The 20576-nt window shown below is 61.3% G+C and overlaps 2 protein-coding genes across 6 annotated transcripts; both read left to right on the top strand.

The window, feature by feature from the left end:
• Window positions 1-152: 152 nt before the first annotated feature.
• On the top strand, window positions 153-5335 carry TARS2 (threonyl-tRNA synthetase 2, mitochondrial). The gene is given in 20 exon segments (XM_032093561.1): window positions 153-212; window positions 361-531; window positions 534-583; window positions 870-993; window positions 1090-1211; window positions 1291-1316; window positions 1319-1407; window positions 1657-1718; window positions 1791-1869; window positions 1983-2126; window positions 2199-2297; window positions 2576-2742; window positions 2813-2975; window positions 3046-3183; window positions 3254-3331; window positions 3426-3526; window positions 3878-3979; window positions 4325-4397; window positions 4535-4649; window positions 5111-5335. Coding segments are annotated over 20 exon segments (2112 nt in total). The 3' UTR covers window positions 5260-5335.
• Window positions 5336-5514: 179 nt separating this feature from the next.
• Window positions 5515-20553, top strand: CGN (cingulin). Of its 5 annotated transcripts, none has more exons than XM_032093558.1 (20): window positions 5515-5605; window positions 10641-11449; window positions 11575-11666; window positions 11883-11952; window positions 12381-12478; window positions 12853-12964; window positions 13275-13466; window positions 14072-14220; window positions 14459-14600; window positions 14726-14872; window positions 15268-15474; window positions 15689-15946; window positions 16388-16558; window positions 16656-16817; window positions 17381-17470; window positions 18184-18267; window positions 18942-19060; window positions 19418-19526; window positions 19792-19955; window positions 20091-20553. In XM_032093558.1, the coding sequence occupies exons 2-20, from the start codon at window positions 10649-10651 to the stop codon at window positions 20212-20214; spliced, it is 3291 nt and encodes a 1096-aa protein (XP_031949449.1). In that variant the 5' UTR covers window positions 5515-5605; window positions 10641-10648; the 3' UTR covers window positions 20215-20553. The 5 variants fall into 5 exon arrangements, with proteins under 5 accessions (XP_031949449.1, XP_031949448.1, XP_031949451.1 ...); XM_032093557.1 differs by lacking the exon at window positions 5515-5605 and adding an exon at window positions 6730-6964; XM_032093560.1 differs by lacking the exon at window positions 5515-5605 and adding an exon at window positions 8594-8724.
• The last annotated feature ends 23 nt before the right edge of the window (window positions 20554-20576 follow it).

Here is a 20576-nt window from a genome sequence, read left to right as displayed (position 1 = left end):
GGTCCGAGCCCCCCTCTCCCTCCATGGTTCCGTCCCGCCTGCGGCGCTCCCAGCACGGGCGGGCGAGTCCAATGCGGCTTCCGCGGGGGGAGCACGGCGTTGCGGAGCCCGGGCCGGGGCCGTGTTCCGGCGGAAGGGGCGGAGCGTCCGCCATGGCCGCGGCGCGCGGCGCCGCGGCCTGCTGCTGGCGGGAGCCCCGCCGGCGGCACCGGGTGCGCTCGGGAGGGACCCCCGGGAGCCCCCGCCGCCCCAGGGTGCACCCACGCCACCACCCCCGCCCCTTTCCCCCGCTCCCCAGGCCGCGCCGGCCACGTCACGCCCCGGGCGACCTGGTGACCCCCCGGTGATCCCCGTCCCCAGGTGTCCGGGCCGGACCCCGAGCGCCTCCGGCTCTTCCAGCGGCTGCGGGCGGCGGCGGCGGCGGCGGAGCGGTGGGACGGGCCCGGGGATGGGGCCGGCGGCGGGGCCGGGGGCGGCCGCCTCCCGCCCGGGACCCCGATCCGCATCGCGCTGCCCGGCGGGCGCCGCCTGGCCCGGCCGGGGCCCTGCAAACCACCCCGTTCCAGGTGGCCACGGAGCTCGGGTACGGCCCAGGGGGTCCCCAGGGTGTCCCCCACGGTCCCCGCAGTGTCCTGTCAAGGTTCCCAGGCCCTTTGAGGTGTCCCACGAGGTCCGTAGGGTCCGCACCGTGTCCTCAATGTCCCCACAGAGTCCCACGAGGTTCACGGGGTCTCCAGCGTGTCCCCATGGTTCCCACTGTGGGGCATGGTCCCCATGATCCCCACAGGGTCCCCGCAGGGGTTTACGGGGTCCCCACAGTATCTCCACGGAGTCTCTGGTGTCCCCAAGGGTCCCTGATGTCCCTGCAGGGCTGGCCTGGCGGAGGCGGCGCTGGTGGCCCGGGTGAACGGGACCCTCCAGGACCTGGACCGGCCGCTGGAATGTGACACCGACTTGGAGCTGCTTCGACTTCTCCACGCCCGAGGGCGGGAGGTGAGCCCGGGGCCCGGGGTGCCGGACCTGCGCCCCGCTCCGCTCACAGCCCGCTGTGTCCCCTGTGTCCCCTCTGTGTCCCCCATGTCCCCTCAGGCTTTCTGGCGCTCCAGCGCCTGCGTCCTGGGGGCGGTGGCCGAGCAGTTTTTCGGGGCGACGCTTTGCAGCACCCGGGCCACCGAGGACGGCTTCTTCTGCGACGTGCACATGGGCAGCAGGTAGGACGGGGCACACGCGGTGCCCGCGGGGTCCCCGGCGTGTCCCCGGCGTGTCCCCAGCGTGCCCCCGTGCCCCCAGGACCGTGCAGAGCGTGGAGCTGCCGGCGCTGAGGAGGCCTGTGCCACGTTCGCCCGTGCCCGACACCGCTTCGAGCGCCTCGAGGCCACCCGCCAGCAGCTGGCCGAGCTTCTCCAGGTGAGACCCCCCCTCCCCAGAGCGTCCCCTCCGCATCTCAGGATGGGGCATGGGAGGCCAGCCTGGGGACTGGTTTGGATCAACCAGGGTGATGCTCATCGGGACCGGTGTCACCCCCGTTTGGTGTTACCTGTGCCGCTGTCGCCGCCTTGGTCCTCCCCCCCCAGCGTGGTGTCACTTCCCCCTCGGTGTCACCCCTTTAAGGCCACCGAGCCCACCGTCACCCACCTCTTTGTTGTCCTCTCTTAGCACAACAGATTCCAGCTGGAGCAGCTCGAGGAGGTGACATCCCCCACGGCCACAGTCTACAGGTGAGCACAGGGGACACTGGGGGGGCCGTGGGTCACCACAACTGTCCCCACATCCGTCCGTTCATCCCTCAGGTGCGGCCCCCTGCTCCAGCTCTGCCGCGGGCCCCTGCTCCGGCACACGGGGCTGATCGGAGCCCTGCGTGTGCTCACGGTGGGTGTCGGGTGGGGGTCCCGGTGCCCGGCCCCGCTGACGTCCCCCCCGTACAGCAGGTGCCGGGTGGGGGCCCCGTGCCCGGCCCCGCTGACGTCTCCCTGTGCCCGCAGAGCTCGGCTGCGCTGTGGGGGGGGGCCGGGGGCCGGTCACTCCAGCGGGTGGCCGCCGTGGCCTTCCCCAGCGCTCAGGAGCTGGAGCAGTGGGAGCGGGCGCAGGACGAGGCAGCCCAGCGGGACCACCGCCGCATCGGGAAGGTGAGCCCTGCCAGGGGCCGGGGGGTCCCCCACAGCCATGGGGACCCCCCGGTGACGCCCTCTCCGCTGCAGGACCAGGAGCTCTTCTTCTTCCACAAGTTCAGCCCTGGCAGCTGCTTCTTCCTGCCCCGCGGCGCCCACGTCTACAACACCCTTGTGGAGTTCATCCGGGTGCGGCTTCCCCTGACCCCATCCCCCAGACCTCCCTGCACCCCGTCCCCACCACAGCTCGGCACCGCTGCGTCCCCCGTGACACCCAGACCCTGCCTGTGCCCCCCACAGACCCCACTGCACCCCGTCCCCTCACACCCAGACCCCTCTGCTCACAGTTGCCCCCCAGTTCCTGGCGTGCCCCAATGGCCACGGCTCTCGCCCCTGCCAGTCCCTGCTGCCCCCATGGCCGATGCTGTGGGGCTGAGCTGACGTCCTCCCCGTCCCTGTCCCCGCAGAGCGAGTACCGGGCGAGGGGCTTCAGCGAGGTGGTGACCCCCAACCTGTTCAGCCCCCAGCTCTGGGAGCTCTCGGGGCACTGGCAGCACTACAGCCCCCACATCTTCTCCGTCCTTGCCACCCCTGAGACCCTCTCCCTTAAACCCATGAACTGCCCGGCCCACTGGTGAGTCACGAGGTCCTGGGGTGCCCATGGGGCTCCTGGGGGCTCTGCCTGTCTGTCTGTCCGTCCCCAGCCTGATGTTTGCCCACCGGCCGCGCTCCTGGCGGGAGCTGCCCTTGCGCCTGGCAGATTTTGGGGTCCTGCACCGCAACGAGCCCCCCGGGACCCTGACAGGCCTGACGCGGGTCCGGCGCTTCCAGCAGGATGATGCCCACATCTTCTGCACGCTGGAGCAGGTGCCCGTCCCCCTGACCCCTCCTGGCCCCCCAGAACGTATCACCTGCACCCCTGACACCCCTTTCCCAGCTGGAGAGCGAGATTGATTCCTCCCTGGATTTCATCCGGACTGTCTACGCCGTCCTGGGCTTTTCCTTCCGCCTGGCCCTGGCCACGCGTCCTGACGGATTCCTGGGGGACCCCGAAACTTGGGATCGCGCTGAGCAGGTGCAATGATGCCCCCTGTACCGTGCCCCCTGCACTGTGCCCCGCTGACCCTCCCAACCTGCCCCTGCAGCAGCTGGAGCGGAGCCTGCAGAATTTCGGGCAGCCCTGGGAGCTGAGCCCGGGGGACGGCGCCTTCTATGGGCCCAAGGTGAGGGATTTTGGGGAGGGGGATCCCCAAAGGGGGGATCTTCCTTCTGGAAGCTTCCCTTCTGGAAGCGCCCCCTCCCCTTTATTCCCAACAGATCGATATCCAGATCCGGGATGCTCTGGGGCGGCAGCACCAGTGCGGCACCATCCAGCTGGATTTCCAGATGCCCGAGAGATTCGAGCTGGAATATGCCAGGTATTGGGAACGGGGCAGGATCGGGGCAGGAGGGCAGAACTGGGGGATTTGTTGGGGGCAGGATTGGGCTGGAGTTCAGCATTGGTGTGGGGGGATCAGGATTTGGGCTGGGCGAGCAGGATTGGGATTGAGGAATGTCAGGATTGGGAGGGTAGAACTGGGGGTTGGGAGGGGGATCAGGATTGGGGTGGAGGGACAGAAATGGGGCCGGGGGGGGTCAGGATTGGGGGGGGCAGACAGGGGGCTGGGGAGTCTCAGGATTGGGGTGGGGAAGGCGGAACTGGGGATTTGGGCGGTGTCAGTACTGGGGCAAGGGCCCCCCTGCCCCCCCTGACCCCCGTTTCCCCCCAGCCCGAGCGGGGGCCCAGCGCGGCCGGTGCTGGTCCATCGGGCCGTGCTGGGCTCCGTGGAGCGCATGGTGGCCGTGCTGGCCGAGAGCTGCGGCGGGCGATGGTGAGGGGGTCCCCACAAACACCCCACACCCCCCCCAGTCCTTCAGACAGCCCCCAGTCCCTGGGACACAATCCCCGGGGACGCCCCCGGTTCCCAGAAACACCCCGAGATGTTTGGGCCCCCTCATCCCCGGTGTCACCCCTGTCCCAGGGTGCCCCATCATGGGACAGAGACTCCCTGGTTTTGGGGACACTCGATCCCCAGGACACCCTCTGGATCCCCGGGACCCCTCCGTGCTTGGGGCACCTCCATCCCGGGGACACCCCCGCAGCCCCTGGGGCACCCCCTCCCTGTGTGTTCCCCCCGTGCTCCCCAGTGACCCCCAGTGACCCTTGGTGCCCCCAGGCCGTTCTGGCTGTCCCCACTGCAGGCTGTGGTCATCCCACAGACCCCTGAGGTCGAGGACTACGCCCGGGAGGTGAGTGTGTGACCCCGCCGTGCTCCCCCAGCACCCCCATCGTGTCCTCCCCTCCCCCTGTACCCCCCTATGACCCCCCGACCCCCGTCCCACCCCTCCATGTCCCCCCACGCCCCTCGCTGACACCGGGGGATCAGGTGCAGGTGGTGCTGAGGAGGGGGGGCCTCATGGCCGACCTGGACGGGGACCCCGGGACCACCCTGGCACGGAAGATCCGCCGGGCCCAACTCGCCCACTACAACTTCCAGCTGGGTAAGGGTGGGGCATGGCCTGCAGACCCCCGGGACCCCCCCCGGACCCCCCCGGGAGTGGCTGCGTGCCCCCACCCCCATTCACATCCTGGGTCCCTCCTTTGGGAATCCCCTGGGACCCCCCAGCACCACTCTGAGACCCCCTCAGGAATCTGCCGAGACCCCTCCTGAGACCCCCCTGGGATTCCTGGAGCTCAGTCCCCCCCCTTGGGACCCCCCTGAGATCCATTCGGGAACTCCCCAGCGCCGTTTTAGGGACCCCCTGCCCAGGGCCCCTCTGAGACCCCCATCCCCTCTGGGACCTCCTTTGAGCCCTCCGGGACTGCTCTGGGACCCCCCCGCAGACACTCCTGGGACCCCCGTGTCCCCCGGGGGTGGGGGGGTTGCTGCGCTTGGGGGGTGCCGGTGCAGGCCGGGGGGCGCGGGGACCCCGAGCCGCCGCCGACGGCCGTGCCCCCGCAGTGGTGGGGCGGCGGGAGCGGGAGCGCGGCACCGTCAGCGTCCGGACCCGGGAGAACCGGCAGCTCGGCGAGCTGGAGCTGCCGCGGGTGCTGCGGCGGCTGCGGGAGCTGCGCGACGGCCGCGTCCCCGACGCCGAGCGGCGCTTCTGACCCCCACAACCCCTTCTCGGGGGTCCCCGGCCCCCCCCCCCGGGGCCCCCAACTCAATAAACTGCTGGGAAACGCGCTGGGTGCGGTGCGAGCTGAGGCTGGGGCAGCTCGGGGCACCTCACGGAGCCCTCGGTGCTCGGGGAGGGGGCAGCGCCCTGGGGACCCCCCCAAACACGGGGCACCCTCCACCAGGACGCTTGGTTCTCCCCCGCCCCCAGACTGCCGCGTTCCGATTCCCGGGCGCTCATTCCCGGGTTTCCGTTCCCGCTCCCGGGCTCCCCCCCGGAGTTTGGGGCAAATTCCTCGGCGTGGGGAATTCGGGGTGAAATCCCGGCTGGAGTTTAGGGTGAGATCCGGGACTGAATTCGGGGTGAATTTCTCGGGATGGAATTTGGGGCGAGTTCCTCGGGAGGGGGAAATTCGGGATGAGATCCGGGATGGAATCCAGGGCAAGCCCCTCCGGGATGAGGAATTCGGGTCGAACCCAGAGTGACCCCAAACCCCGCAGCGCTTTTGGGGTCCGGGGAATTGGGATCATTCCTCATTCCCGGTTATCCCGAGGCTTTTCCTCGCTCCCACCTGGGGAATTTTATCCAAAGGGCTCCGGTTTCAAGGGCTCGATTTCCTTGGAAACTGTAAATGGATCCCGGCGGTGACGCCGGGGGGACACGGCGGGGACACTTTGGGGCCGGCCGGGACCGGGATTTTGTTTTCCCTGGAAGCGGCTGGAACGGGATTTTCCTGGATTTGGGGTTGATGATTAACCCGGGAACGCTGCAGGGGCTGGGATGGAATTCTTGGAATTCAGCTCGGGAGGGAGCCTGGCGGGCGGCACCTGAGGGATGATCCTCATCTCAGATGGATGTTCCTGATCCTGATCCCAGATGGATACTCCTGTCCCGATCCCAAATGGTTATCCCTGTCCTGATCCCAAACGGAAATCCCTCTCCTGACCCCGATCCCAAATGGAAATCCCTCTCCCGAACCTGATCCCAAATGGAAATCCCTCTCCCGAACCTGATCCCAAATGGATATCCCACTCCTGACCCTTTTTCCAGGTGCAGATCCCTCTCCCGCCCCATTTTCCGGGTGCAAATCCCACTCCCGACCCTTTTCCAGCTGAAAACCCCTCTCACAACCCCTTTTCCAGCAGGATATCCCTGTCCTGACCCTGATCCCAAATGAATATCGCCCTCCTGACCCTTTTTCCAGCTGGATACCCCTGTCCCGACCCTTATCCCGGGTGGAAATCCCTGTCCTGACCCTTATCCCAGACTGACACCCCTCTCCTGACCCTTTTTCCGTGTGCAGATCGCCCTCCCAACCCTTTCTCCAGCGGAAAATCCCACTCCCGACCCTTTTTCCAGCTGGAAATCTCTGTCCCGACCCTTTTTCCGTGTGCAGCTCCCACCCCCGCCCCCTTTTCCAGGTGAAAATCCCTCTCCCATCCCCCTGGGTCTCGTTGTCACCCGGTGCCACCCACCCATGTCACCCACCCTTGTCACCCGCCCCGGTCTCGGGTTTCGGCCCCGGCAGGAGCAGGAAAAGCAGGAAAAGCCGGTCCTGCAGCCGGGTACGGCTCCAAAATCCCGGACTTTGGCCCCAAACAGCGCCCGGGAGCGAACTCGGGGAGGAGCCGAGGGCGCAGAATTTTGGGAAAGATCCCAAATATCGCCTGGAGCCAAAGCCAGCCGGGCCGGAAGAGGTTTGGGATAATTTGGGATAATTTGGAGCTCTATTTGGGCCTCATGGACTCGGGAATGGGGCAGAATTTTGGGAAAACCTTGCTGGGAACATCCTAAATGGGGCCAGGAGCCAAACCCAGCTATTTTGGGAATGCTTTGGGATAACCCAGCTTTTTTCTCTCCCTTTTCTGGGGTTGAGGAGCTCGATTTGGGAAAATCTGGATTCCTAAATGGTGCCAGGAGCCAAAATCAGCCGGGCTGGAAGAGGTTTGGGATAATTTGGGATAATTTGGAGCTCGATTTGGGAAAATTTATATTCCTAAGTATTGCCAGGATCCAAACGCAGCTATTTTGGGAATTCTTTGGGATAATCCAGCATTTTTTCCTCCCTTTTCTGGGACCGACCAGCTCGATTTTGACCTCAGGGCCTCCCTCCCTCCATCCCCGAAATCCCGGTGCTGAAATTCCCTGCGTGACGCGAGGAGGAGGAAAAAAAATCCTGGAAAAGGAGGCTGGAAAAGCAGCTCCAGCTTTCCCCCCCCTCCCTGTTTTCCAGCCGCTCTGGGAATTGCAAAACAACTTTTTCTGGGTTGCGCCGGAGGCACAAAAGGCTCTTTGTGCCTCGCCCCGGGCGCCGCTGGCTCCCGGCCACCCCGAAATTCCCGAAACTCCGCCGTTCCAGAGGGGCCGGGACAGCCTCTCCCGACCCCATCCCCATCCCCCGGGTGGGATCCAGGGGTTTTTTTTGGTCACCCTCCTGGATAATTCCCATTATTTGGGTTACTTTTAGCCCCGAAATTCCCTTTCCCCGCTTTTTTCCATGCGGTTTTCCGGTGAAATCCCTTTTTCCTCGGGCGGCTTTTCCAGCCTGGAATGTGGGGCGGCTCCTGGAGCTTTTCCAGGAGGAGGGAGGAATTCCTGGGAGATTTCCCAGCCAGGGCCTGGCTCACCTGAGGCCCTTCCAGAATTCCCAAATCCCACCAGGAACATCCCAAAAGCAGTTGGGAAGAGCAGATCCTGTCCGGGATTCCTCATTTTGGGAAGATCAAATTCTCTCCCGGGTTTATCCCGGAAAATGAAATCCCCTCCCGGGATTCTGGAAGAGCAAATCCTCTCCTGTATTTCTCATTTTGGGAGAAATCCCGTCCCAGATTTCTATTTTGGGGAAAATCCTCTCCCGGATTCTCATTTTTGGGAAAATCCAACCCTCTGCCGGACTTCTGGAAGAGCAAATCGTCTCCCGGGTTTCTCGATTTAGGAAAATCAAATCCTCTCCTGGATTTCTTATCCTGGGAAAAATGAAATAATCTCCCAGGTTTCTGGAAAATCAAATCCTCTCCCGTGTTTTTCTCATCCCAGAAAAACCAAATCCTCTCCCGGGTTTCTGGAAGAGCAAATCCTCTCCCGGCTTTCCCAGTTTAGGAAAATCCAATCCTGTCCCGGTTTTCCCATCCCGGGAATACCAACCCCCCTTCCCGGCCGGCTCCGGGGCCATCTGGGATCGCTCCCGGCCTCATTCCCAACCTCCTCCCACCCCGTGGATTCTCCACCTGCTCCATTCCCGTGCCAGGCCGGGATCTGGATTGGGCCCTTCCCGGTTCCCGGTCCCCTTCCCGGTGTCCCGGTCGCCCCCTCGCCCATCCAAAGGTCTCCCCGAGCCCGGAGTTCCCATCGGGATCGCGCTCCCCGCCCCAGCCTCGTCACTCGCTGTCCTTTGGCCACCTGGAAAATTCCCAATTTTCTGCCGGCGCCGCTTCCCTGAGCTCCATTTCCCGCTCAGGTTGGTTCCTGCTTTCCCAGACCCCCATTCCCGAGGATTTAGGGATTCAGGGATTTTGGAATTTGGGGATTCAGGGATTTGGGGATTTAGGGATTCGGGTTGGTGGCAGTTCCTGATCTCCGTGGGGGACACGGGACAGGGATAGTGGGATCAGGACACGGGAATTCCTCTCCCGGGATCCTTCCCCTGAAATTCCAGGGATTTCTGGGGTTTATGGTGATTCCAGAGGGGCAGCAGGATGGCATTTGGGGATTTAGGGATTTAGGGATTCGGGAATGGCTCAGGCTGGTGACAGTTTCTGATCTCTTTAAGGGACACGGGACAGGGATAATGGGATTAGGGAATGGGAATTCCGCTCCCGGGATCCTTCCCCTGCAGTTCCAGGGATTTGTGGGGTTTGTGGTGATCCCAGAGGGGCTCTCCCGGGACTTGGGGCCAGGGAATGGGAGCAGTGGGAATTTGGCAAGGACGGGGATCCCAAACTGCTCGTCCGGCCCGGCTCCAGGCCAAACCCCTCCGGATCCCTGGGAAAAGCTGCATCCCACAGGATTCCGGGGTTGTGGGATCTCCCCGGGCTCGGCACGGGCTCGGGGTGACGGGAGGATGTGGGATCCTGGCCGTGTGCCGGGATCCTTGCGCAGGGATCCCATCCCTGGGCAGGGATCCCATCCCATCTGCACTGGGATCCCTCTTTTCCATCCCCATCCCTGTTTTGGGATCCCATCCCGATTCTGGGATCCCTCTGGGATCCCTCTTTTGCACCCCATCCCTCCTCCCCGCCCCCTTCTCCCACCCGGGATCAATTCTCCGCCCCAAGCCGCGCTCTGCGCTTTCCCTTTGGGATTTCTGGGATTTTCCCGGCGCTCCGGACCCATCCCCGCATCCCAAAATCCCCAAATCCCAGGAAACATCCCAAAATCCACCCCGCCCCGGGGACCCCCTTTGGGACCCGCGCGGCTCCCGCAGCTCCTCGCGTCATTCCCGATTTATTCCCAGCCGCCGCTGCTCCCGGAAAAACCGGGATTTGGGGCGGAACCGCGGTTTTTCCATCCCCAAATCCCCCCACGCCACATTCCCGGTGCTTCCAGAGGATCCCTGGGATCGGGGAGGGGGAGGTTCCATCCTGGGGCTGCTCCCAAAATGTCACCGCTCATCTGATGCCGAGGGAAAAACCGGGAAAACCGGGGAAAACCGGGGAAACCCGGGGAAAAAACCGAGGAAAACCGGGGGGAAAAAACGGGGAAAACCGGGGAAAAAACCGAGGAAAACCCGGAAAAAAACGGGGGAAACCGGGAAAAATGGGGGAAAAAGGCAGCGGGAGCCGAGCCCGCGGCTCTGCGGCAGCGCAGGGGAGGCTCCGCTGCGGCCGGGGGGAGTGGGGGGGGATTTTCGCCGTCCCCGATGTCCCCTCCCCGCTCCGGGAGCAGCGGAGCGATGCCGGCGCTGGCGCTGCCACCGCTGTGCCCCGTCCTGTGCCAGCCTGGGCTGTCCTGTGCCAGCCTGGGCTGTCCTGTGCCACCCTGGGCGCGCCGCAGCGCTGGCACCGCGCGTCTCTGGCTCGCGTCCCTCCGGCACAGCGCTGCTGTGGGCATTTTAGGCTTCGATTTCCTCAATTTTTCCCAATTTCCACCCCTTTTTTCCAGCCGGGGCTGTCCTGGGCACGCCGCAGAGCTGGCACCGCGCGTCCTCTGGCTCCCGTCCCTCCGGCACAGCGCTGCCGGGGTTTTGGGGATCATTTCCCCTAATTTTTCCTGATTTTCCCAATTTTTTCCAGCCCGGGGCTGTCCTGGGCACGCCGCAGCGCTGGCACCGCGCGTCCTCTGGCTCGCGTCCCTCCATCAAAGCGCTGCCGGGATTTCGGGGATCATTTCCCCTAATTCTCCCTAATTTTCCCCAATTTTTCCCAATTTTTCCAGCCCAGGCCATGGCGGACAAACCCGTGGATTACGGCGTCCAGATCCGCTTCATCAACGACCTCCAGGAGCCGCGGCGACCCCCGAGACCCCCGCGGGGCAAGGGTGGCACCTACGGGGTGGCCGTGCGGGTCCAGGGCATCGCCGGGCAGCCCTTCGTGGTCCTCAACAGCGGCGACAAAGGCGGCGACTCTTTCGGGGTGCAGATCAAAAGCGACGCCCCCTTCCCGACCCCGCCGGGACCCCCCGGGAGCGGCGGATCCGATTCGGAGCTTCCCGAAAATCCCTACGGGGGGAGGCGGCCCCGGCGCGGCTCCGGCGGCAGCGAGGAGGGGGAAATTCCCGGGGGCTCCCGGAGGGTCCCCAGATCCTCGGGTGAGGAGCTCCTGAGTGTCCCCAAACCCTCGGCGGAGGAGCTGCGGAGATCCCAATCCCACGGGGACCTTCCCGGTGCCACCGCGGCTTCTCCCAGCGGGATCCCGCGCGCCCAGAGTGGGAAAAACTTTGGAAAACGGGACGAGGCAGGCACCAAGGAGCCGGGGGACCCGGGGGAGGTGGACACGGAGCCGCTGTCCTCGGTGGATTCCCTGATCAGCAAATTCGACGGGAATTTGCCCCGGGGGCGAGCGGCGAGGAGGAGCCGCGGCCCCGCCGCTTCCCAAAGGAAGCGCTCGCAGAGCGTGGATGCGCCGAAATCCCGGGAATCCAGCGGGGCCCGGCCCCAAGTCCCCCAAATTCCCACCGGGAGCGAGGCGGGGATGCGGGGACGGAGAGGGTTTGGGAGTGCGGAGCAGCAGAGCGTGGAGCTGCAGGTATTTGGGGGGAATCCTACAAAATTCCTATAATTTTTTTTTTTTCCTATAACATTGGGGGGGTTTTCCCCATAAAATTGGTTTTTTTCCCCGGCTGCAATGGGGTTTTTATTCTTTCTTGGAAGCTCAAATCCACCCCGGATCTGCTGCGGGATCAGCGGGAATTGGGCGGCAGCGAGAACCCCAAGGAGCTCATTTACAGCATCCTAAAGGAGGGGTGAGGCCCTAAAACCCCCAAAACCCCCCTAAAATCCCCCTAAACCCTCCATGAGCATCCCATAATTCCCAACCCTTTTCCCAAAGCTTCCCTGGGATTTTATGGGGTGTTTTAGGAATGTTCCCAAATCCAGGATTTGGGGAATTCAGCAGCAATTCCCACTCCTTCCATGACCCAGTTCCCAAATATTTTTCCCCAAATCCAACCCTAAACCAGGAGCACCGAGAGCGAAATTTCCCTGAAGAGGAAAACCTCGCAGCTGCTGGAAAAATTCCAGGAGCTGGCGGTGAGCGGGAGAATTCCCGGGGCTTGGGGGATCCCAAAAGTCCCAGGAATTGGGATGGGCTTGGGATGGGTTTGGGATGGATTTGGGAGAGATACGGGATGGATTTGGGGTGGATTTGGGATGGATTTGGGGTGGATTTGGGATGGATTTGGGGTGGATTTGGGGTGGATTTGGGATGGATTTGGGGTGGATTTGAGGTGGATTTGGGATGGATTTGGGATCCCAAATCCCATCCCTGAGGGAGTGAGGAGCAGATCTCTTCTTTCCCGTTTTTTTGGGATCAGTGATCCCAAATCTCTCATTTATGGGAAACGCTGGGGTGCCCTTCTGGGCTGGATTTGGGATTTTCGGGCGGGATGTCCCCAGTGTCCCCAACGTCCCCAATGTCCCCAATGTCCCCAATGTCCCCAATGTCCCCGATCTCCCAGAATTCCGTCGGGGCTCCGGAATCGCCGCAATCCCAAATCCAGCGGCTCCGGGGGGCTCTGGAGAGGAAATCCCAGGAGCTGCAGCGAAGCTTGGCCGAGTAATTGGGGTCCCTTAAAGGGTTGGGGACATCTCTGGGGTGGCCCTTTGGGGGGTTGGGGTCACCGTGGGACCCCCGTTGTCCCTTCGGGATGGCCCTAAGTGGTCAGGGATGGGGCTGACCCCATAAACCGCCCTGTAACTCCCACAGCCCCTACAGATCACAAAGCCGCCCCCACAATCCCCTTAACCCTCAAAGACCCCATAACCGCCCCTAATCCCCCCTAAGCCCCAAAGACCCCCTAGAACCCCAAAAATCACCCCAATGCCCCCAAAGACTCCCCCATACACCCCCGAAATCCCCTCATAACCCTAAAAAACCCCAAAGGCTCCCCCCCCCCCCCCCCAACCCCATTAACCCTTTATTTCCCGCAGGCTGAGCGAGCTGAGATCCTCCAAGGAGGAGCTGGAGGAGCGGCTGGGCCACCTCGAGGGGCAGCTCCACCTCGACCCCAAAACCCACCCCGACACCCAGAGCCTCTACCAGGTCCCTCCAAAACCCTAAACCACCTACTTAAAACGCTAAAAACCCCCAAACCCTCTAAAAAACCCCGTAAAACCCCTCAAAACCTCCTAAAAATGCTAAAACCCCACCAAAAAACCCCTAAAACCCCTAAGAACCTCCCCAAACCCCATAAAACCGCTCAGAACCACCCCACAACCCCCTACAATCCCCCCCAAACCCCCTCAAAACCTCCGCCGACCCTCCCCATACGCCCCCGTAGCCACCCCAATTCCCCCGAAGCGGCCCCAAAAGGCCCCGAAGTGCCCCGACGCGGCTTTTCCGGCGTTCCCAGGAGCTGCTGGAATCGCGGCAGGAGCTGGAGGAGGTTCTGGGCTCGCGGCGGCGCCAGGAGCGGGAGCTGGCGGCGCTCAAAGGGGCCCTCAAGGACGAGGTGGCCGCGCACGACCGGGAGCTGGAGCAGCTGCGGCTGCAGTGCCAGGGGGACCTGGAGCGGCTCCGGAGGGGCCTGGAGGAGGCCTCGGAGGTCGGGGATTCCGGGATGGGTGCTGGGGTGCCAGAATTCCCGGTTTAAGGGGTTCCGAGCTGGATTTGGGGTCATCGTCCCGCTCCAAATTCGTCCCGTTGGGGAATCACAATTCCGGCCCCATTTCTGCAGGATTTGGGCCCCGGAAAGGGTCCTGGTGTCCCAAAATTCCTGGCTGAAGGAATTCTGAGGGTCCTGGGCTCCCAAAATGCCCACTTTCGGTGGTCCTGAGGTGGATTTTTTGGGGTCCCACTCCCAGGGATGCTTTTCCCAGGAATTCCCACCCCTCTGGCTGCAACCAGCGGGTAAAATGGGAGTTTTTCCCATTTTTCCATCTGGGAATTATCCCAGGAACAGGGCTTTTCCCGGGGTTTTCTCCCCATTCCAGAGGGGCTTTTCCCGGGGTTTTCCCCCTCATTCCAGAGTGGTTTTCCCCAGCTTTTTCCCGTATTCCAAAGGGTTTTTCCCAGTGTTTTTCCCCATTCCAGAGGGGAAAATATCAGGAAAAGCCCCTCTGGAGATTCCGTGGGATCAGCGCTGATTTCGTGCATATTTTGGGTGGAATTCCCTGAGAATTTTTTTGGGATCTCGTCACTTCTGTGCAGGAAAAATCCAGCCTGGAGTCGGAGCGGGAAAAGTTGGGAACGCTGGTGCGGAACCTGCAGCGGGAGCTGGAGGAGAGCGCGGAGGAGACGGAGCACTGGCGGGAACTGGCCCAGAAAAACAAGGAAGAGCTTCGGAATTCCAAGCAGGAGTGAGTCCTGGAGCTCCAGGAGCTCCGAATTTGGGGATTTTCCAGGATTTTCCACCCCAAATCCCAAAAAACCCAGGGGATGGGGCGGGATCTGGAGCTCTGGAAGGTTTGGGAAGCTCCAAATTTTGGGATTCTTTGGGATTTTCCACTCTAAATCCCAATAAAATGGGGTTGGGGCTCTGGGATCTGGGATTGGGATTTTGGGATAAAGGGGATTTCGGGGGTTTTTGGGATCCAGGCTGCTCCAGGCAAAGCTGGAGCGGGAGGAATTCGAGGAGGAGCTCCGGGAACTCCGGGAACGCTTCCAGGCCACTCGGGAAGATTTGGATCAAGCTCGGAGCTGCGCCGCGGATCCCAAAGAGCTGGAGGCGCTCCGGAAGGTGGGAAAAATCTGGGATTTTTTGATTTGGTATTTTTTTTCCTCAAAATTCAGGATTTTTCCCCCGAGGATTTGGGATTTTTTCCCCAAAATTCAGGATTTTTTCCCGCCTCTCTGCCATCCCAGGAGCTGCGGGAAGCGCGGGAGGAGCTGGAGAAGGAGCGGGAGCTCCGGGCATCCCTGCGGGATGAGGTTTCCAACCAGGAGCTGGAGCTGGAGAGGCTCCGGAAGGATCTGGAGAAGCTCCAGGAGGAGCGGGATGAGGCCGCCAGGGTGAGGGGTGGGCACAGGGAAGGGATTCCCGGGGTGGGATTCGTGGGAATCGGGAATTTGGGGCCCTGGGGGTGCTCGTTGTGGGGTCAGCCCAAACTATCCCAAAAAAATCCCAGAAAATCTCCCAAAACTCCCACAAAAATCCCTAAAACCCCTCTGGATCCACCTGCTGTGGGCTCATCCCAACGGATCCAGCCCCAAACCCTCTGGATCGACTCTACATCCCAATGGATGCAGCCCCAAATTTTCCCCCAAAAAATCCCTGAAAAAATCCCACCAAAATCTCCCAAAAATCCCTCCCAAAATCCACCCCCCAAATGCTCCTAAATCTCCTAAAAATCCCACAGAAATTCCCACAAAAATCCCCAAATCCCTCTGGCTGTGCCCCCCCCCAGGCCCGGCTCTCCCTGGAATCGGCGCGGGAGGCGTCGGAGCAGGCGCAGAAGGTTCTGGAATCGCGGCTGGGGGAGCTGCGGGAGCAGCACGAGGAGCTGGGCCGGGAATTCCAGGGCCTGGAATCGCAGCTGAAGGAATCCGAGCGCCGCGGGGAAAACTGGGAAGGGGCCCAGGCCCGGCTCCGGGAGAAGGTGGCCAAACTGGAGGTACCGGGATTGTCCCGGAAATCCCACAGATCCCTTTGGATCCACCCGCCACGGTCTCATCCCGATGAACCCAACCCCAAACCCTCTGGATCTGCTCATCCCAATGGACACAGCCCGAATTTTCCCCTAAAATCCCCTGGATCCGCCCATCCCGAGCGATCCAACCCCAAACCATCCCCCAGAGCCCCCGGCCCCAGCGGCTCCCTCTCCGCAGGCCGAGCGCCGGCGCCTGGAGGAGTCGCTGGGCGAATCCCAGGAGCGGGAGCAGGACCTGCGGTTATCCCAGAGATCCCTGGAGGCGCGGCTGGAGGAGGCGGAGCGGGGCCGGGCGCGGCTGGAGCGGGAGCTGCGGGATGCGGCATCGGCGCTCCGGGACGAGCAGCTCCAGCGGGAGCAGCTCCGGCGCTCCAAGGCCGAGCTGGAGGAGCAGAAGCGGCTCCTGGATCGCTCCACGGAAAAGCTCAACAAGGAGGTTCGGGAAGAGATTCCGGGGCTTTTTGCCGTGGAATTCTGGGGGTTTTCATGGAATTCTGGGGTTTCCCCATCCCGAAATCTCCGGTTTGTGGGATACCGAGTGCCGGGACACCTGGGATTGGGATCTCTGCGATTCCCCGGTTGGGTTTGGGGAGAAATCCAGGATTTCGGGCCTGGATTTGGGATTTTGGGCCTGGATTTGGTTTCCCAACACCTGGAATGGGAATCTCCAAGATCCCTCCTTGGATTCGGGCACGGATCCAGAATTCCAGGCAGAGCCATTTGGGATTTACCCTTCCCAAAATCCTGGAAAACTCCATAAAACCCCGGGATCACCATCCCTGATATCCCAGACCCCAATCCCATTTTTTGGGATCATCCAGGCCGTTCCCTCCATCCTATAAGATTCCCAGTGCCCAAATTCCCGTTTTCCCGGCAGCTGGAGCAGATGGCGGCAGAATCCCAGAGCTCCCTGGCCGCGCTCCGATCCCAGCTGGAGGAATTAAAGGAAAAATCCCGGCGGGAACTCACAGATTCCCAAAAAATGGCCAAGGTCCGCGGCACCGAGGTGGAAAAAATCCAACAAAACCTCGGGAAGCTCCAGGATGAGGTTTGTTGGGAATCAGACCCACTTTTTCCATGAGTTCTGAGAATTTTCGGGAAAAATCCAGCTGGGAATTTTTGGGGAATTCCCATTTTTCCCGCAGGTTTCCCGGCTCAAGCAGGCGCTCCAGGAAAACCAGGAAGAGCGGGATCAAATCCTCCTGGATAAGGAGCTGCTGCTCCAGAGGCTCCAGAACCTGGAGCAGGAGCTGGAAAACCGGAAGCGATCCCAGGACGAGCGAGCCCGGCATTCCAAGGCGCTGGAGGTGGGAATTCCCGAAAAATTCCCGGGAAAAATTCCCCAAAAATTCCCTTGCAGTGCTGGGGATGGACACGGAGGGGCAGAGCGGGGCCGACATTCCCAGGGCCGGGAAAAGCCGGGATGGGGCTGCATTCCCGAAGGTTTTTAGGGTCTGGGGGTTCCCGGTGTTTCCCCGCATTCCAATGGATTTTTTCCCGGTGTTTTCCTGCATTTCCAGAGCGGCTTTTCCCGGCTTTTTCCCATATTCCACAGGGTTTTTTCCCATTTTTTTTCCCGTATTCCACAGGGTTTTTTCCCATTTTTTTCCCATATTCCAGAGGGGTTTTTCCCGGTGTTTTCCCCCCATTCCAAAGGGTTGTTCCCCCATGGACTGGTGGGAGCTGCCCTGTCCCACATCCCAACACCCCCCAAATCCCAGGACCGTTCCCAGATTTTTCCCAGGATTAAACCACTTTTCCCACAAATCCCTTTCCCTCCAGAATTCCAGGATGTTCCCTCTCCACCCCCTCATTCCCTCGGGATGCCCAAGCCCCAATCCGCCCCTTTCCCATCCTGAATTCCCGGCAGGACAAATCCAAGCGCCTGGAATTGGAGCTGGACGAGGAGCGGAGCTCGGTGGAGCTGCTGACGGAGCGAGTGAACCGGAGCCGGGATCAGGTAAATGCTGGGAATTCCAGGAATTCTCATCCCGGGAAAAGTCGGATCCTCTGGGAATCCCAACCCCGTTAATGAATCCTCAAGGATCCATCCAAAAATTCCAGTCGGGAATGGTCAGTTGGGCGGGAATGGGGACTGGAACAGGTTGGGAAAGGGGAAAAAAGATTCCCAAAAGAAATTCCCAGGAATTTTTTGTTTGGGCAGGAATTCGGGGATTAAATCCTGACAGACTCCAGGCTCTTCCCAACCTTTATTCCCTACTTTTTCCCAAAAATTCTGAGGCATAAAATGGGTCCTTTTCCCATTTTTCCATCCGGGAATCGCCCCAGGAACGCTTTTCCCGGGAATTCCCACCCCTGAGGCCGTGACCAGGGCATAAAATGGGAATCTTCCCAGATTTTCCTGTTTTTCCAGCCGGGAATCACCCCAGGGGATCCTTTTCCTACAAATCCCAGAGCATCCCTGCGGATCCAACCCCATTCCCGAAATCCCAGTTCCACCAGTTTAACCCCTCCACTGGAAAACCCAATCCCAGCTTCCCTGGAATTTTCTTTGGGAATGACCCCAAATTCCTCCTTTTTGTGGGGGTTTGGAGTCACCGATTCCCGTGGGGTCGGGAATTTTGGGATGTGCTGGATCCCGGTGCTTCGGGGTGAGGAAAATCCATGGAAAATCCATGGAAAATCCAGAATTTTCCGTGTCCTCATTCCCAGATCGACCAACTCCGGGCGGAGCTGCTCCAGGAACGCTCGAGCCGCCAGGACCTGGAATGTGACAAATCCTCCTTGGAGCGCCAGGTGCGGAAAATCCCGGGAAAAGCCACGGATCCAGCCCCAAATCCCGGCGGGAATGGCCCAGAGGGATCCTTGATTCCATGAGGAACTCCAGGAAAAGCATCCCCGGGAATGGAATCAGGATTCCGAGGAGTTTTCCTGCTTTTCCTGCTTTTTGTTCTCCTTTCCAAAATTCCCAATCCTGATTTTTGGGGCTCTCTGCCCTTTCCCAGGGCTTTTCCCACAGAATTCCCACTTTTCCCAGCGCTTCCCATCCCTTCTCCTGCCAGGACTTGCCTTCCCAATCCGTCATTCCCTAAGGAGCCAAACGTTTTGGGATCCAGCCTCTCTGGAGCCATTCCCATTCCCACTGGAATTCCAAGAAAAACACAGAGGAGTTGTCACTGATTCGTGGGGATTTTTTTGGGGAATTTTTTGGGACTTAAGAGCCGAAATCCACGGGATTTGCAGGGATGAGGATCCCAGCGCTGGAAAATGGCGTCGATCCCGATAAATCCCAGAATTCCCAGTTTATCCCAGTTAATTCCCATTACACAACCCCGGCTCCTCCTTGGAAAACCCTTCCTGACTCACGCGTTACATAAGGAATTCCTGGAATTCCCCGCCCTCCCCTTTGGGAAACTCGGAAAAAATGGGGAAAAACCCGGGATAATCGGGGTTTTTTTGGGAATTCCCAGAATAAGGAGCTGAAGAACCGGCTGGCCGCTTCCGAGGGGCAGCAGAGGCCCGGGAGCAGCGTTTCCCAGCTGGAATCGCAGCTGGAAGAGCTCCGGGATCAGCTCCAGGTGGAGGAAAGGTACCGGATCCCAAATCCCAAACCCCAAACCCCAAATCCCAAATCCGGGGGTTTTTTGGGGGCGGTTTCCCCTGGAATGGTTTAAAAGTTGTTGGGGTTTTAATTCCATGGGAAAAGGGAGATTTCTGGTGGTTTGGGGTGGTGCAGCTTCGATTTGGGAGGCGTCCATGGAATAACCTGGGCCAGGCTCCGGGATTTATCCCAAAGATCCCATTAAAGCAGCCCAGGGAATCCTGGACTGGTTTGGGATGGAAAAGATCCCCACAGATCCAAGGGCAGGGACAGCTCCCACCATCCCAGGCGGCTCCAAAGGACGGGAAGTCCACAGAATCCCCTCTCCCACCCCATTTGCCGTAGGGAAAAGAACGTCCTGCTCTCCTCCAACCGGAAGCTGGAGCGGAAAATCAAGGAATTGTCGATCCAGATCGACGACGAGCGGCAGAGCAGCAGCAACCAGAAGGACCAGGTGGGTCGGGAATCCCCCCCGGAGCTTCCAGGGATGGGGAATCCATGGAATAACCCGGGCCAGGGTCCGGGATTTAACCCTAAAATCCCATCTGAGCCAGCCCTGGGGATCCCGGAATGGTTTGGGATGGAAAGGAACCTTAAACCCCATCCAGTGCCACCCCAATTCCAAGGGCGGGGACACCTCCCCCATCCCAGGCTGCTCCAGCCTGGCCTGGGGCACGGCCAGGGCCCCATTCCCAATCCCAAATCCCTGGAATTCCCAGCTGAGCCTGCGCGTGAAGGCCCTGAAGCGCCAGGTGGACGAGGCCGAGGAGGAAATCGAGCGCTTGGAAAATTCCCGGAAAAAAACCCAGCGGGAGCTGGAGGAGCAGCACGAGCTCAACGAGCAGCTCCAGCAGCGCCTGAAATCCCTGGAAAAGGAGGCCTGGTAAGGAAAATTCCTGCCTGGAAAAGCCCGGAACCCATGGAGAAGGTCCCAAATCCATGGGAAAGCTCTGGAATCCATGGGAAAGCTCTGGAATCCGTGGGAGATCGAGGGCTGAGGGGGTTTTCCCATGCGCAGGCGCAGAGCCGTGGATTCCGCGCTCCAGGACGAGCGGCTGAGCTCGGATGAGGAATTCGGCTCCGGCCCCTCGGCCATCGCCTCCCTGCTCAACGAGGCCAACCTGCAGACCAGCTCCTGCTGATTCCTGGGAATTCTGGCGGCATCAGCACCGGGATCGGGTCCGGGATTGGTGCCGACCTGGGATCAGCGCTGGGGGCAGCCCTGGAATTCCAGCCGGATCAGTCCTGGGATGCGGCTGCTCCCTGGGAAAAAATTCCCAAAGCGAGGGCATGAAGGAAGACGGGGCGGGACCCCCTTGGGGACACTTTGGGGACACTTTGGTCCCCTCCAGGCGGTGGCTCTGGAGGCTCCGAGGTCCCCATGGGAATCCAGGGATTTCCCGGCTCCGGGGATTTTTATTTCCAACCCCCCCTTGGCCTCCTCCCGGAGCTGTTGGAATAAAATCCAGCGGTTTAAAGGCCGTGGGTTCTGGAATTTTTTGGC

This window comes from Corvus moneduloides, chromosome 29 (assembly GCF_009650955.1).
Source record: "Corvus moneduloides isolate bCorMon1 chromosome 29, bCorMon1.pri, whole genome shotgun sequence".
Classification (NCBI taxonomy): Eukaryota; Metazoa; Chordata; class Aves; order Passeriformes; family Corvidae; genus Corvus; species Corvus moneduloides.
This window is presented reverse-complemented; position numbering and strand designations above follow the sequence as displayed.

What these genes read in the sequence shown, in the direction of transcription:
- CGN (XM_032093556.1), top strand. Translation starts at nt 9,882, where the DNA reads ATGCCGAGGGAAAAACCGGGAAAACCGGGGAAAACCGGGGAAACCCGG. An exon ending in GCCTGGAGGAGGCCTCGGAG is followed by an intron (nt 13,467 to 14,071) that starts GTCGGGGATTCC and finishes ACTTCTGTGCAG; the next exon opens with GAAAAATCCAGCCTGGAGTC. An exon ending in AATCCTCCTTGGAGCGCCAG is followed by an intron (nt 18,268 to 18,941) that starts GTGCGGAAAATC and finishes GGGAATTCCCAG; the next exon opens with AATAAGGAGCTGAAGAACCG.